Genomic DNA, 14,500 nt, shown 5'->3' with positions numbered 1-14,500 from the left:
AGTAACAGGGTTGTGGTTGTTGTTATAAAATGTAATATTGTTTAATTACATGTTATTGTTTAGTACCTAATATACTAAAGCACAAAAGGAAAGAATATAGTGGTTTATAATGGTTTAGGCACATATTTGTGTTCATGATATTAGTGTTTGGCCTGTTATTAGCCAATTAGATACATTTCAATCTAATATTACTCAGCTACAGTCACTGTTAAATCTCACAAGCCCATATTTTAGTAACGATATACTATAGAAAACATACTGTTTCATTCAGTCTACTAAATTTCAGTGGAAACCACTGTTCTTTTAAACACTAGAATTATTTACTTCACATTTTCAGGTGAAGATGTTTTATCAGAAACTAAACAACATTTAACCAAAGTAGAGCTTAAAATAATAACTTGTTAAGTCTGTGGACTTTTGAAAAATTATTTATATATAAATTACTTCATCTACCACTGGAAAAAGTTTTTAGACAGGTATACTCTTTGGTGAGAGTCATTTTTTGACTTAACTTGTTGTGATTTTCTTGGGATAGAAATAAGTTCTGCTCGTAGCATCATGTAATTATTGGTTCTCAAACCTGTTGAAATATGGCGAGATTCCCAAAAAGGCTTCAAACCAGCACCTATCCACAGCCTCTGTGCATAGGTGCTGAAAAGAAATAATGAAGTAGTCACACAAAGGCGTATAAGCTGATTTTGTGGTTTTCTATGTCACCTAAAGCTTTCAGGCAAGTTAAATAAAAACTAAAAGTTTAATAGTAAAATTTTGAATTTAAATATTGGTATTCTTATTAGGTTTCCTGACAGACATGTATTAATCCCAGCGGGCACACAAGTGCGAGCGCGTGTGTGTATATATTCCTTCCATAATACTAAATGGGGATGGTGCAGATTTAGTAGCGGCATTCAAAAGCATACCTCAAAAAACACATTTATTTATCCCAACGGGCAAAGGCTCATCTTTTAGCAGTATTTACAATATACAGTACAACATTAATATCTGTACAGTTCCCTTAGGAAAAATGAAAAAGTAAAGTTGTCAAACAAAAACAAAAGAAAAAAATGGATTAAAAACAGACATAAAGGAGTTTCCTGGCACAAGCTTTGCTAAAGGTTAAAAACATCAGGCTTAGCCTGAGTCTGAGGAGGATACCCTGCAAAAAAATCATTTCATAAAAAATTAAATAAAGAGGTTATGAAATGGCTTTGTTCAAGTTAAGACTTGTCAAAGCCTTTGGACCATTAACACCATTAAAGTACCATTCTGTACAGTGGATAGTTGTGCCGTTAAATGATTGTAAACAGACGGAGAGGAACTCTCTCCAGTTATCCTCCAGCTTCGTGAACACAGCCACAGACATTGATGCTGGATGGTTCAGTACAGTCATGCTTGCTTAGTGATCAAGGAATGTTATTTTGGGACAGATGGTCGAGGAAGTTTAACAAGTCATCTCAATAAGGCCTGTCTATTAAGCTGAATGGCACTTAAAGTGCACTGGTGGATCCATCTCAAACAAGCCCACATTTACTTGCCTTAAGATGGACATTTACCTTCACGCAACTGAGCTTAATTCATGTCTTTCAAACAGTGCAATCAAGTCCACAGGTACTGTACAAGTTCTTTCTTTCTACAAGCTTCACATGGGTGTTAACTTGAGCCTCACAGGTTTGTCTCATCCCACGCTGGGTCATTAATGCTCTTCAGAACGTTTCTAACAACTTTTTCTAGATCCTTCCGTGCTCGCTGCTCTTCCTCCAGTGACCTCTTCATCTTCTTGTTATCCTGTGTTGGAAAACAATCATGAAATACATTTTAAAACAAATCTGAAGATGACATTTAGTCACTCAGCCTTTAAAATTATCCAGTTTTGACATCTATAATTTTATAAACACAGTATCATGAGTTACCCAACAAACATCCAACATCACCTGTTTCAGCTCTTGAACCTCATCCCTCAGGGCATATACCACGTCCACCAGGCTCCTATTTAAAAATAAATAAATAAAATTTTAAAAATAATTATAGAAATTAATAAAAATATTTACAACAAACGCACTTAGAGAGCGCAACTTCCCCCAAAGTGCAAGAGACTTTGATGTTTTGTGATTTTTTTTAATTTTTTTTTTAGATGTGGAAGGCCTGCTAAGGCATCATTGTGAGGTGGTAGGGCGAAGTACTTGAAAAAAAAACAAAGCAAAAAAACAATGGTGCTAACAATGAGTCATAGACAATTGTATTGTAGTTTTAAGATGAAGCATTACTGATTTTCACATTTTGTCTGACCTTGACAAAATTTTCACCCAAATTAAATCAACTCAAGCTGTTGTTGTTATCTACCATCACACAAAATTTGAAAATGATATCTCTAAAACTGCTAACAAACAGTCAAAAAAAAAGACAAAACAACACCAACAGTTTATTTTTCCTACAAGGAAGGCTGACACATAGGGCTGGGCGATATGGCGTAAAATCCATATCACAGTATATATCACGATATATTCTTTTCTTCCGTATTTTAGCACTATAAAGGCGCACTTAAAATCCTTTAATTTTCTCAAAAATTGACAGTGCGCCTTATAATCCAGTGTGCCTTATGTATGAATTCTGGTTGTGCTTAATGACCTCGAACCGATTTTATGTGGAACACGGCGCTCAAAAATCTGTCAAAATGTTTTAGTACGACTTTGGTAAGCTATGAAGCCGCACCGCTTGGTGTGATTGTCAGAGCATTACGGCTAGTGATGGTAAATTCGATGATTTTTACTGAATCGAGTTTGAATGAGTCACTCACCAAAATGAATCGGGTTTTTTGAGTCATTTGAGTCACTAAGTCAGTTGCCCAGAGAGTGCAAAAAATTTACATTTTCACTCAAACTTACTTTGTTTCTCTTTTCATGTATATCCTACGACTAAGATGAGTGATTAAAAAAGAAAAACAACTATTTTTATAGAGCAAAAAAGAGCAAAAAAATTACGATTTCTAAAGGGAAAATTCATTTTATTTATTGTTATTTTATTTTATTAGTATTTTGCTCAAATGTGTCAAATATATATTTTCTCATCTAAATGTCCACTGAGCTGCAAGCCAGAGGGCGGTAATGTGCCTTAACATTGGTTTCCAACCAAGAAGAAGAAGAAGAAGCTGTGAGCCAGGAGGGAGGGGGTGAGTGAATGATTCCTTTATGCTACAATTCAGCACAGCAAGGGAGGGGGTGAGTGATTCGTTCATGCTACGATTCAGCACAGGAAAAGAGGGGGTGAGTGAGTGATTCGCTTACGCTATGATTCCGCACAGGAAGGGTCAGGGTGAGTAACTCAAATGTGCTGTTGGCATGTTAGCAGAGCGATGCTACTGTGAACTGAGGAGCTATTGTCTTGATGTGAGCTTTGTACTCAGGGCTTTTTTTCCCAGTTCAGAGCAGAGCAGTTCAGTTAAGAAACTGGCTGTTGTTTCTTCCCCCATAATTGTAATTATAAGGTAGATAAATTTCTGCTAGTGAAATTAGTTTGCTAACAGCAACAGGGATGAGTCAGTGAATGAGACAGTTGGGCTTGTGAATCATGATTCACGAGTCAGTAAAGTGATTCTCAAGTATTGAACGATTCGTTCATGATTTGCACATCACTAATTACGGCTACCATAGTCAGGAGCCTCGCAGAGTAATCTGGGTCCAAAACTCTGTCCGCTTCAGGTCCCAAAGTCAAACGAACACTGCGGCATCACTGAGCATTAAAAACTGTCTAAATTCTTTTATCTTTAATAAAATGATCAGCGTTGCTGCTTTACCAGGTGTAACAATTAAGTTTAACATTTAGGCATCCATGAAAACCGAGCAGAGCTATGAATTAGCAGGAAGTTAGCTCGCTAGTTTCCACCTAAACATGATATAGCAGAGTTCTGACAGGGAGGTTTCTGGAAAAAACAAACAAACATATGGCTTTGCTATCACTTCCAACATTAACGAAGACAGAAAACTAAACAGCAGTGACGTTTGTAGGGTTACTGAAGTTGGACTAGCTGGTATTTAATGAAGTGCTATATGATTGCTAGCGAGCTATGTTAGCATAACATAAACAGTGAAGCTGGAGGATGAACGCTAGCTTTTTTCCACTCAATAAAAGTTAACGTGAGGGTCTGATGGCTAGGGACAAATGCAATCGCATGGCATAATGCTGTAAACGGACCAAATTTCAGTCAGGACTAGGGATGGATACCGATAGGTTCTGACATAAACGGTAGCAACCAGACCGAAAAGCAGCGCACATTTCGGTGCTTTTTTTTCTTGAGATGTCATACACTTTGGATTCTAGCCAATAATTTTACCTTTCCAAGGATAATAGGTGGGCCCAGGTACGTACGTTCTTTTAGAGCAGAGCTACAGATTAAAAATGCCCAAGGCAAAGCGGTCAAAAGTTTGGCTGTACTTCACAGCAAAAGATGCAAACTCAGCAGCCTGCAACAAGTGCTTTACGGTAATACTGTGCAAAGGAGGTAACACCTCGAATCTGATGAAACACCTGGCAATGCATAGCGTTTTTTTAAAAGCCGAGAAATGCACAGTATTTAATAGCTTGCTGCAAGACCTCACACCGAGCACATCTACTGCTGGTATGGTGCCTGTTATCAGACCTGGAGTTAGCAACATCCCCCAAGAAACCGAAGAGTAGAGTCGTCAAAGGAGCTTGCAAAGAAAAGCGTCTGGACTTCTTTAAGTTAATTGAAGACGTTTCACCTCTCATCCGAGAAGCTTCTTCAGTTCTAAGGTCAAATGGTGGGGAGTCCCAGATATAAACCTAGTGGGAGTATCCCCCCACAGAGGGACAAAAGGACCCCCTGATGATCCTCTAATCGCCTGAGCCAAGGTGTGAAACTGGGTGTGGGTCCCAATCAGCCAGAGTTTCGGGTGACTTCATTGTGAAACCTGGCCCCACCTTATCATGCGAATTCCTGAGGTCAGATGGCCCAGGATGTGAGTGGGCGTTAAGGCATCTGGGGAGGGAACTCAAAGCTGGATTATAGATGGCAGAGAGTTGGTGTCGTAAACCACCGCCTCTGTTCAAAGATGGTCGCTCACAGTGCCATCTATGTCCACTGTGAGCGACCATCTTTGAACAGAGGTGGTGGTTTACGACACCAATGATTAGAGGATCATTAGGGGGTCCTTTTGTCCCTCTGTGGGGGGATACTCCCACTAGGTTTAGGGAGCTTGCAAAGAAAAGCGTCTGGACTTCTTTAAGTTACTTGAAGACGTTTCACCTCTCATCCAGACGCTTTTCTTTGCAAGTCCAGACGCTTTTCTTTGCAAGCTCCTTTGACTACGATGACCTGGATGACTGAGAACCTTCACAGACATATCCCACTAGGTTTATATCTGGGACTCTCCACCATTTGACCTTAGAACTGAAGAAGCTTCTCGGATGAGAGGTGAAACGTCTTCAATTAACTTAAAGAAGTCCAGACGCTTTTCTTTGCAAGCTCCTTTGACTACAATGACCTGGATGACTGAGAACCTTCACAGACGAAGAGTAGAGTCCTGGCCCCTAGCCCTGCCAGTGTAGCAGAAATGATGACGGTTGATTATGGCAGCAGCAGCCGTTCTTCTCTGGTTGAGTAACTTAACGTTATTAAATTAATGCACGTAAGGTGAACTAGCAAACACCATCATAGTTACATGTTGTCTGTCTTCTTGTTTGATAGAGTGATACCATATATACCCCATAGCTGCAGAAAAGGCTAACATTATTATCTTTTTATAAAATAAAAAAAAAACAGCTAAACATGAGAGGTTTTAGGACAATGTTTGTGTTTTCCATTGTTTAAGCACCGGTTCCAACCAAAGGAGGTATGGTGTATCAACAGAAAAGGCTAACTTGGTTATCATTTTGCAGAAAAAAGAAACTGCTAAAAATAAAAACACAAGAGGTTTTTGGACAAAGTTTGTGTTTTCCATTCTTTAAGCACCGGTTCAAGCACCGTTTAACCCTTTAAGACCTAGAATAGAACCAGAGCTTATATTATATTTTTACATGCTGTAATGCCATTTTTGGGAACATTTCAAGTTGCTATACATCAATACAACCATTATAGCCCAAATTTTAATAATAGGTATGCATTAAGTGGATAGCAATTACATAAATTGCAAAAAAAGTGCAATAAACTACAAAAAAAATTGAAAATTGTTTTTGTTTCTTTAACATATATTTCTAATTAGAAAAATTTAAGGGGCTTATCAAAACTGTAAATACAAAAAAGTTGCACAAAATAGTTTCCCACCACAGGAAATTTATTTTGAGTGTCTTCATAGTTTTATTTTTATAATACACCAATTTTTATATACTGCAGGAAAAATGAAAATAAATATTATAGTGCAAATTTGCAAAAAAGCAGCATATGCATCAAAATAAACTATTTCCAGCAGTGCAATTTGAGTTCTAAGAATCCCAGAAACGAAACAGTTTTAAAAACACCAGTATATGCTTATGAGGCCCTGATGGTAAAAAACTACATTTCCGCAAAAATGACGTTACTTCCGGTTTCGGGCAGGTAATGGCGGACATGCGATAGTTCGCGCTGACGTCTATTCCAACGTAGGAAGTGTTACGAACAGCTGATCGGATCGGCAAAGCGTGTTTCTGGGATATTATGTTTTTGTTGCTGCAAGCGTTTTTTATGCAGTTTTTGCAAAGCTATATGTGGAAGGAAACCGTGACCTAGGACAAGCTGATGGCATAAGATGTAAGTACAACTCCTCCGGTTTCATATGCAAAAAAAATTATTGCGCTAGCTTACGTGGTTGCAGTTCTACAGGAATTTAAAAATAGTTGCGCAAAATGGAGCGTGCCCGCTCCGACCGGTTTTAAAGGGTTAAGCACCGGCACCATTTCAAAAGTACCGGTTTGGCACCGGTATCGGATAAAACCTAAACGATACCCATCCCTAGTCAGGACAACAACTGAGATAATCCATCCACAATACGAGGTTAGTCATTAATATACTGCAACAACATGGGAATAGAGCAGCTGCGAGAGAATTCAGCATGAATCAATCAATGGTACGGAAGTGGAGGAAGCGCAGTTTTTCGCTTTCCTCATATTCCAAAACGTGCTTCGTCTCTTCACTATTACTGTCGCCCAATTTGCAGACGATATTGCTTGCAGACAATATTGCTTGCAGACGGTGCGATGCTTTCGACCAAAACAGGCGCAGCTTGATGACACCATCAACATGCGCTATTGCGGCAGAGCGGTATAGTCAAAATCTCTACCTTTGGCCAAATTCATAGTTTCTACGGTATACTGTTTATACCGCCCACCCCTACTGACACATACCCTTATACAACTTATTTTACTCCTCACTAGACTACAGTTATATAAAAAAAAAACTGTAACACAACTGTCATTTCAACACAGACCTCAAATGGTGAGGAGAGCCTTCAGCTAGCTCGCAGTAATGACGCAGGGTTCCAACAACAGTTTTCTATATTAGTATGAATCAACTGTGAATCAAGAAATCACTTAAAATAGAACTTGTCAGAAAAAGTGGTCTAAAAGCAACACTTCACACCATTATTTAAAGAAAAACAGATGAGAAACAAAGTCATTGACATCTATCAGTGTTGAAATTGCTACAAAGCCATTTTTGGGACTCCAGTGAACCACGGTGAGAGCCATTATCTACCAATGGAGAAAACTTGGAACACTGGGGCAACCTTCCCAGAGGGAGCCAGCCTACCAAAAGTACTCCACAAGTGCATCAACGACTCATCCAGGAAGTCACAAAACAACCCAGAACAACATCTAAAGAACTGCAGGTCTCCCTCGTTTCTGTTCAGGTCAGAGTTCATGATTCAACAATAAGGAGCTCTCCCTTGGATGTCTCTAAGGAGAAAACCGCTGCTGACCAAAAGTCCAGCCTTAAACCTGATTGAAATGCTTTGGCATGACCTTAAACAGGCTGTTCATGCTTTAATAAACAAACCCTCCAATCTGTCTGAATCAAAACCATTCTTCAAAGAAGACTGGGCCTAAATCCCTTGCTTGAAAGCAGTTCTTGCTGCCCGCGCGTAGCACAAGCAGTTATTAGCCTTTTCCACACAGGGTCAGGTAGGTAAAATTTGATTATCTGAAACAGGTAGGTGTGTCAAATATGCAAAAAGATAAAATAAATAATAATAATAAAAAAAACAGGAAGGGGGCAAATACTTTTTCCACAGCTCTATAAGCACCGCATACAGAATACAGCAAGGACTAAGCTGAGTATTACAGGATTTAAAGACATTAGGCATAAACCAGGATAGAAGCATGGAAAAGAGAGTCATCCATCATCTTACTTTTCTTCCAAAGTACTTTGTCCATTGCGACTGGGATCCTCCAAAAGTACTTTCTCCTCACCGGGGATGATCACATGGAGCCCTGTTTCCCTTTGTGGCCCTGTTTCAACACAGAACAGCTCTTCAACAGATGATACTTCCGAACGCAGTAAGCCAGTGCAGTCATCTTTGGTAAATGACTTTTCCTTTTTTAAGACCAAAATCCGAATTTTATTGGAATGACACACAGCATCCAAGAGACACAAACACGCACAGCTGGTTGTAGTTGTGTGTTAGTCATGCACAGACCAGTTTTCAGACAGAAGACACAGAGGATAGTGAAAGCAAATGGGAGACACAAAAACAGAGTCATGTGACCATTCGTCATACACCTTGGTAATTTGAAACTAGCAAAGACTTCACCATCTCTCCCAAATGAAACCACATACTTGTTCTGCAAAAACAAAGTCACATGAATGCCAACGTCTACCAAATGACAGATTTATTCAAAACTCATAATACAGCGTTTGGGACTTGAACACTTCAGCAGTGTAGAACAAATACACTGAAGGCGCTGCAGATAAGACATGGCTACATGTGTGAACTGAATACAACATTTGAGCACACAGAGGACAATGTTGGCTAAAGACAGTTAGTCTCGTCACCCTGCCTGTCCCACAGTTCGACTTAGTTTCTTAAACCACAGAATACACCTGTCACAAAATATAGCACATGATATAAGGACAGTGATATTCTTAGCTCAAATACTCATAGAAGATTGAATGGGTTTTTTTCCTTGCTCCAAGATGACTAGTATTTACAGAAAGGGTCATTATGTGCTCTTTAGATTTCAAGTCCACTCTGACAGTATTCTGAGCTGAACAAGTAGTTCACATAGAAATGTTCCTGTATAATCATGATCTCTCTCTCTCTTGCTTGTTTTTCTTTTTAAACCCCTCAATGCTATCAAAACACAGAGGGTGAGCATTTACACCACAAATGAGCATTTACTTTACAGTAACACTGAATACTTAAGTCTACCTTTAGGATTATATCATACACACTCTAGGCAGACGACAAAAAGTACAGAATTTTAACAGATTCTATCCCTCAACCCACCCACTGGCCTGTTACATGATTGTGCAAAAGAACTCAAACACTTCATGTCATAAATTCTGTGTAAACGTTGATACAGACCGAGAAAATTTCAAAAAGAAAACAAACGATTCTTCCAGGGATCATTTTGTAAACATCGGCATACAGAATAAAATATAAATAAATTTTTTAAAAAGGAGCATTTATACCAAATAATAAATACAAGAAGAAGAAGAAAAAAAAGAGCAGTTCAAACTGTAACATGGACCAATATATTCTATGTCACTTACATTGCTTACTGTAAGAGGATGTCAGCCTGTACTTTTAATATCCAAGACTGGAAAAATACTTCTTCATAAAAATAGTCATTAACGCTAGATAGTATGGGAAGCCTCACAAGCCGGACAACACGAAGGCAAGTCTCGGTAATGAGGCCACAGCATAGGTGCTAGTTTGTTGCAACAACAAAAAAAGAAAAAGAAAGGAAAAAAGAAAGAAAAGGGCTGATGTTTTCAAATGGCATTGAACATCTTTGTGTGGTTGAAATTGTCAGAGCATACAACAAGAGCTACACCCAGAGTTATTAGTTTCATCTGTGATTTTATAACCATCCTCTCCTGTCTGAGAAGCCTGTCAAGCTAGTTGACGTTGAAAGCTAGTAAACATGGCTGACAAGCTGTTCTCCTGGAACATAACGCGACTTCATGACTCAAAGTTGGACGCAAGTAAATGCTTCTTCCCATGAATGAGTGAGATAAGAAAACTGATATCAATTCATGCTTGCAGGGTTAGAGCTGGAGCTGCAACATGTTTAGCCAAAACTAGCATAAAAACCTAGCACAACTTAAAAAAAAGGGGGGGCTGTCAGTCAACAAGCGCCAGTTAGTTGGCTAAAATTAACCTGCTTAATTTTGTTTATTAAAACGGTGACATTTAAAAAGGTCCTAGCTGTTGGATTTATTACCGTTAGACAGAGGCAGACTAGCTCTTCTCGTTCTTTATGCTAAGCTTCAGAGTCATACTGAACGTGGGTGTTATCACTCTTCACACAGAACTTGGCAAGAAATGTAGTGAGTGCATTTCCCCAAATGGTAAGTTGTTTCTTTAACGTATGGGACACATATCCCCCATCAAACGAAGGCGTTCAAGTTCTACTATAGGATTGTAACCGTTTTAGCTTGTAGCTCACAGACTGACACCCTTTGCTTGTTTTATATGAAACCTTTTATTTAAATAATTCATTAACTTGAGTATTAAACCATTATATAAATACAACCCTGTGATACGGACAGAAACATAACTAGACATTAAAGGGGACCAATTAAAATCCTATTCTTATTCCTTGACTCTACTAGAGTGTCTTTGCATGATTATTGCTCATAATAATCCTTATTTAGCTTATACTGGTCCTTTGTGTGGTCTTGACTTTAATCCAAGTTATTTTAGCTCCTCTCCCTTTTAAGCCACCAAATTTCTCCTTATTGGCTGTCTTTACAAACAGAAGATGTATCAAGAAGACCCCTCTCTTTATCGTCATACATCTCGACGTGTTGTTATGTATCCCGAAAAAAGAACAAATGAATGTCAAACTAAGCTTTTAGAGCACTGAATCCTGAAGGCTGAGATTTTGACTTGTATTTCAAAGTTGAAACTGTATATTTAAGAGAAAACTGGGAAAAGCATAATGGATCCACTTTAAGATCAGACTGAGGATCATGCCTTAGAGACTACACTAGGAGTAAACTATCAAAAGGAATAGTAATAAAAGTCACTTCTTCGCTTAAAAAAAAAAATCAAAGGAAAACAAATTATGTCCAATTACTTAATGCCAGCGGTGGTATGTAGTCCTGCAGATAGTCTGTCCCCCCCACCTGATACCAAAGAGCTAGAATTATATTTGCAATGGTCACAAGAGACGTACTAAAACTATCTGTACATCTGCATACTACTATAGGCAAGTCTGAAATTGAGTTTTTTGGTCATTTAGACGGTCAGAACCTTATTATTTATCAGTCTTGGTAGAACGACTTTAATCAAATTAGTAACACCTTACTCAGAGAGTGAAGTGATAATCTTCTCTTTCTGTAGCAGCTATGGACAAAGGACAAAAAAATTGGACTGAATTTGACAAACTATTAGGCGCTGAATATTTAATTAAACCACTGAATATTCAGTTTGGACTGAACACACAAAAGCTATCTGGAATGTTAAATTTCATGCTGTCACGGGTTTGCAACACAGGTATAACTTCATGTTCTGAAAATTCTATTAAACGTCGATAATTTGGATATTGCATTTGCATTCCGTTATATTTTCAGACAGCAGGGGGATATGTGCCTGTACCTGTGTAGCATCTGTGCTATGTTTCAGCATACATACTCTAGAAACACATACTGGAGAGGAGTAGTACATGGTAAATAGAATACAGTCGTTCCTGAAATACATCTGAATATCAGACAGGAAAAGCTCAGTCCCCACTTCTCCCACCCCTGGGTCTCCCTCCCACATATTCCACTCTGAAATCCCTGTACTCTCTCCTGAGAGCTTACCCCATTTATGTTCAAACCAGGGGAGTGGTCACATTCAAGATAAATTAACAATAAATTATCAAACACCTACTGCATGACAACTACAGAAAGAGAGGAGGCACATAAAAGGGGAAATGGCAAAGGCAACAGGGAGATGCCTGAAACATCTTCAAACAAACTGTCGAAAAATAAATAAAACAAATAAATTAACAAAAAAATTGAAAAATCATAATAGAAAATAAATAGATAAATTAAAAAAATCTTTTTTTTTCAAACACATTGAAGAGAAAAGAGGTAAGCAGGCTGTACTTCACTTCACAGCACAGCTTGGCAGTACTGTACGGTCTTCAGTTCTGGTGAGAGATGCAGCTCTTGCGTGGCACTGAGCCCATTCTGTAACTGTGCGTGGTCCAGATGGAGTCATAGTCTGAGTCCTCTGAAAGGTCAGAGGTCAGTTCTGGCCGGGACACGCTGCTACGGCGGCCCGGCGAATCCACGCAGGACTGGTCCACGTCGGCCAGCACGTGGTTGTGCATCAGGTCGGTGCCCTGCCAGGCTGGGTGGAGTGGGCGGGGTTGAGAGTGATGTTGCGAATGCAGGAGGAGGAAATGGTGGTCGAGGAAAGACGAGTGACGGCACAGGGAGGGAGGGAGGAAGGAGGAAGCATACGCAAACACGCAACAAATGGCAAATCATAAAACCAATGGAAGATGCAGGATGAGACGATGGATAAAATTATAGAAAAGCATCAAATAAAAGATGAGGAAAGGATAAACTCAAGGAAAATAATGCCAAAAGTAAAGGAATGGAGGAGAAACAGGAAGAAGAAGAGATACTGTTAGAGGGGTCAGTACAGAATAAAGTTAAAGAAAGGCACTGAGTACAGAATACAGATGCAGCTGCTACAAAGAGAACAAGATCCAGTATGAACCTCTCTTCTTTCGTTTGTATATCTGGACGGGTAAGAGTTTGTTTTTTTCTTACTAGAGTTAAGAGTCTGCCTGGTTTTGGCGCTGGTGCAGTATGCCTCGATAACTTTCAGGATTTGGGCGTCTTCTTCCAGAGCAGCTGTGCCTGAGAAAGAGACGGTGCCAGGAAAAAGCACATTTAATTCACATGCTAATGTCTTTGTTCTCTCACTATGAAAGAAATAGGAAGACTGATACCGCTTTGTTAGCCGTCTAGTGAGTAAAATGTAGGGAGAGAACAAGCTATTAGTTTAGCAGCACTGTTTAATCTATAAGGAAAAGGAGGTATACACAACAATATGCAGTTTTCCGTAGAGTCAGGCAGCAATTCAGCCATTTCTTAAATGTCATACTATTACTTTTTATGGAGGCAAAAAAGACTAAGCATATGAAAATAAAAGACTTTACACATACTCTTCCTCAAGGCAAATTCCTCTTCAGACTGTTTCCGCTCGGGTTTGCGCTTGGGAAGAAGTTTCTTCACACTCTTAGGACTTTTACTAAGATCCTGCACATGAAGGGCAAACGGTAGAATACTTTATAAACAGGCTATATTAATTTTTAAAAAAGGATCATTATTCATTTCACTAGCACATACAGTTTCTTAGCATTAGGATTATATAGTTTTAACATAAGCAACGTAAATCAGGTTTACCTCCTTGTAACAGAGGGCAGCAGAGGGCCGTAGTGGGGGTGCAGGTCGCAGGCAGCTCAGGCTCCATGGTTTGGGGGTATTTGGTGGTTCCAGTGGGCCCCACATCATGGTGTTGTGAGGTGTCCCATGGGAGGATGGGTGAGGCAGGGTGTGGTAGGTAGGAGCCACTGTCAAGGCCCTGTTCTCACCATGTCGGGATGGGGTGAGAGGGTGAGATGGGAGCTGAGGGGGACGAGAAGCAACAAAGTGAGTGAATTATACAATGAATATGTAGCTTGCAAAGAAGAACAATAACTGTACGGATTTACTCTTCATTTGTTTGGCGCTTACAAAAAGGTGTTTTTGCTGTTTCATACATGAGAATAGCAAACAAGCATCACAACAAAAAGCAATAAAAATACTAATGTTTAATTTTTACCCCTGTTCCAAATTATCTTCACATGCCTCAGTATCTATCAAGACAATTGTTTACAGTGCAGGACACCCAGGGCGTTCCAGATGTTTCTATAATGTGAGGCAATAAATGCAAGCCATGTTGATTTTCAGAAAATTTCTAGGGGTTATAAATTGAGGGGAGTTGATTAAAAAAGAACAATCAGGTCACGGTCAGAAGCAGATGAATAAGTGAAGGACCTCAGGTCACACATTGTGAGAGTTCAAAAGGATGGCGTGGGCTACAAAGGCCATGACCAAGCTATTGCAGATGCCTGCAGCCACAGCCTAAAAAGATCAGTAATAGGTACAATTCCACACAGTCAAGGTCCAAAGAAATAGTAAACCCAAGATGATGCCCCTTCTCACAAGAAAAGTGTTACGTGAGGCCAACAGTAACCCACATGTCGCAACCAAGGCAAACCTACAGAAAACCGATTTCAAAACAGACACTGCTCTTCGGGAGCAGAGGAGTGGTGAAAGAAAGGTGAAGCGTTCAACCCAAAAATA

At 39.3% G+C, this 14,500-nt stretch overlaps 1 protein-coding gene across 3 annotated transcripts in view; it reads right to left on the bottom strand.

Annotated features, from left to right (window-relative positions):
* Positions 1 to 917: 917 nt before the first annotated feature.
* arhgef7a (Rho guanine nucleotide exchange factor (GEF) 7a) overlaps positions 918 to 14,500 on the bottom strand; it is a 42,314-nt gene continuing 28,731 nt past the window's right edge. For 2 of the 3 annotated variants that reach the window (XM_082507284.1, XM_082507285.1), the window contains 6 exons: positions 13,559 to 13,780; positions 13,318 to 13,411; positions 12,920 to 13,009; positions 8,334 to 8,433; positions 1,932 to 1,986; positions 918 to 1,785 (listed from right to left, as the gene is read on the bottom strand). In XM_082507284.1, the coding sequence (XP_082363410.1) occupies positions 1,663 to 1,785; positions 1,932 to 1,986; positions 8,334 to 8,433; positions 12,920 to 13,009; positions 13,318 to 13,411; positions 13,559 to 13,780 (684 nt within the window). In that variant the 3' untranslated portion in view covers positions 918 to 1,662. Of the gene's footprint in view, positions 1,786 to 1,931; positions 1,987 to 8,333; positions 8,434 to 8,799; positions 12,492 to 12,919; positions 13,010 to 13,317; positions 13,412 to 13,558; positions 13,781 to 14,500 lie in introns of those variants that run through there. The other variant, XM_082507286.1, reaches the window with a different exon arrangement.

Source organism: Aulonocara stuartgranti, assembly GCF_965226115.1.
Source record: "Aulonocara stuartgranti genome assembly, chromosome: 16".
NCBI lineage: Eukaryota > Metazoa > Chordata > Actinopteri > Cichliformes > Cichlidae > Aulonocara > Aulonocara stuartgranti.
The sequence above is the reverse complement of the archived record's forward strand: the minus strand, read 5'-3'. Positions and strand labels throughout refer to the sequence as shown.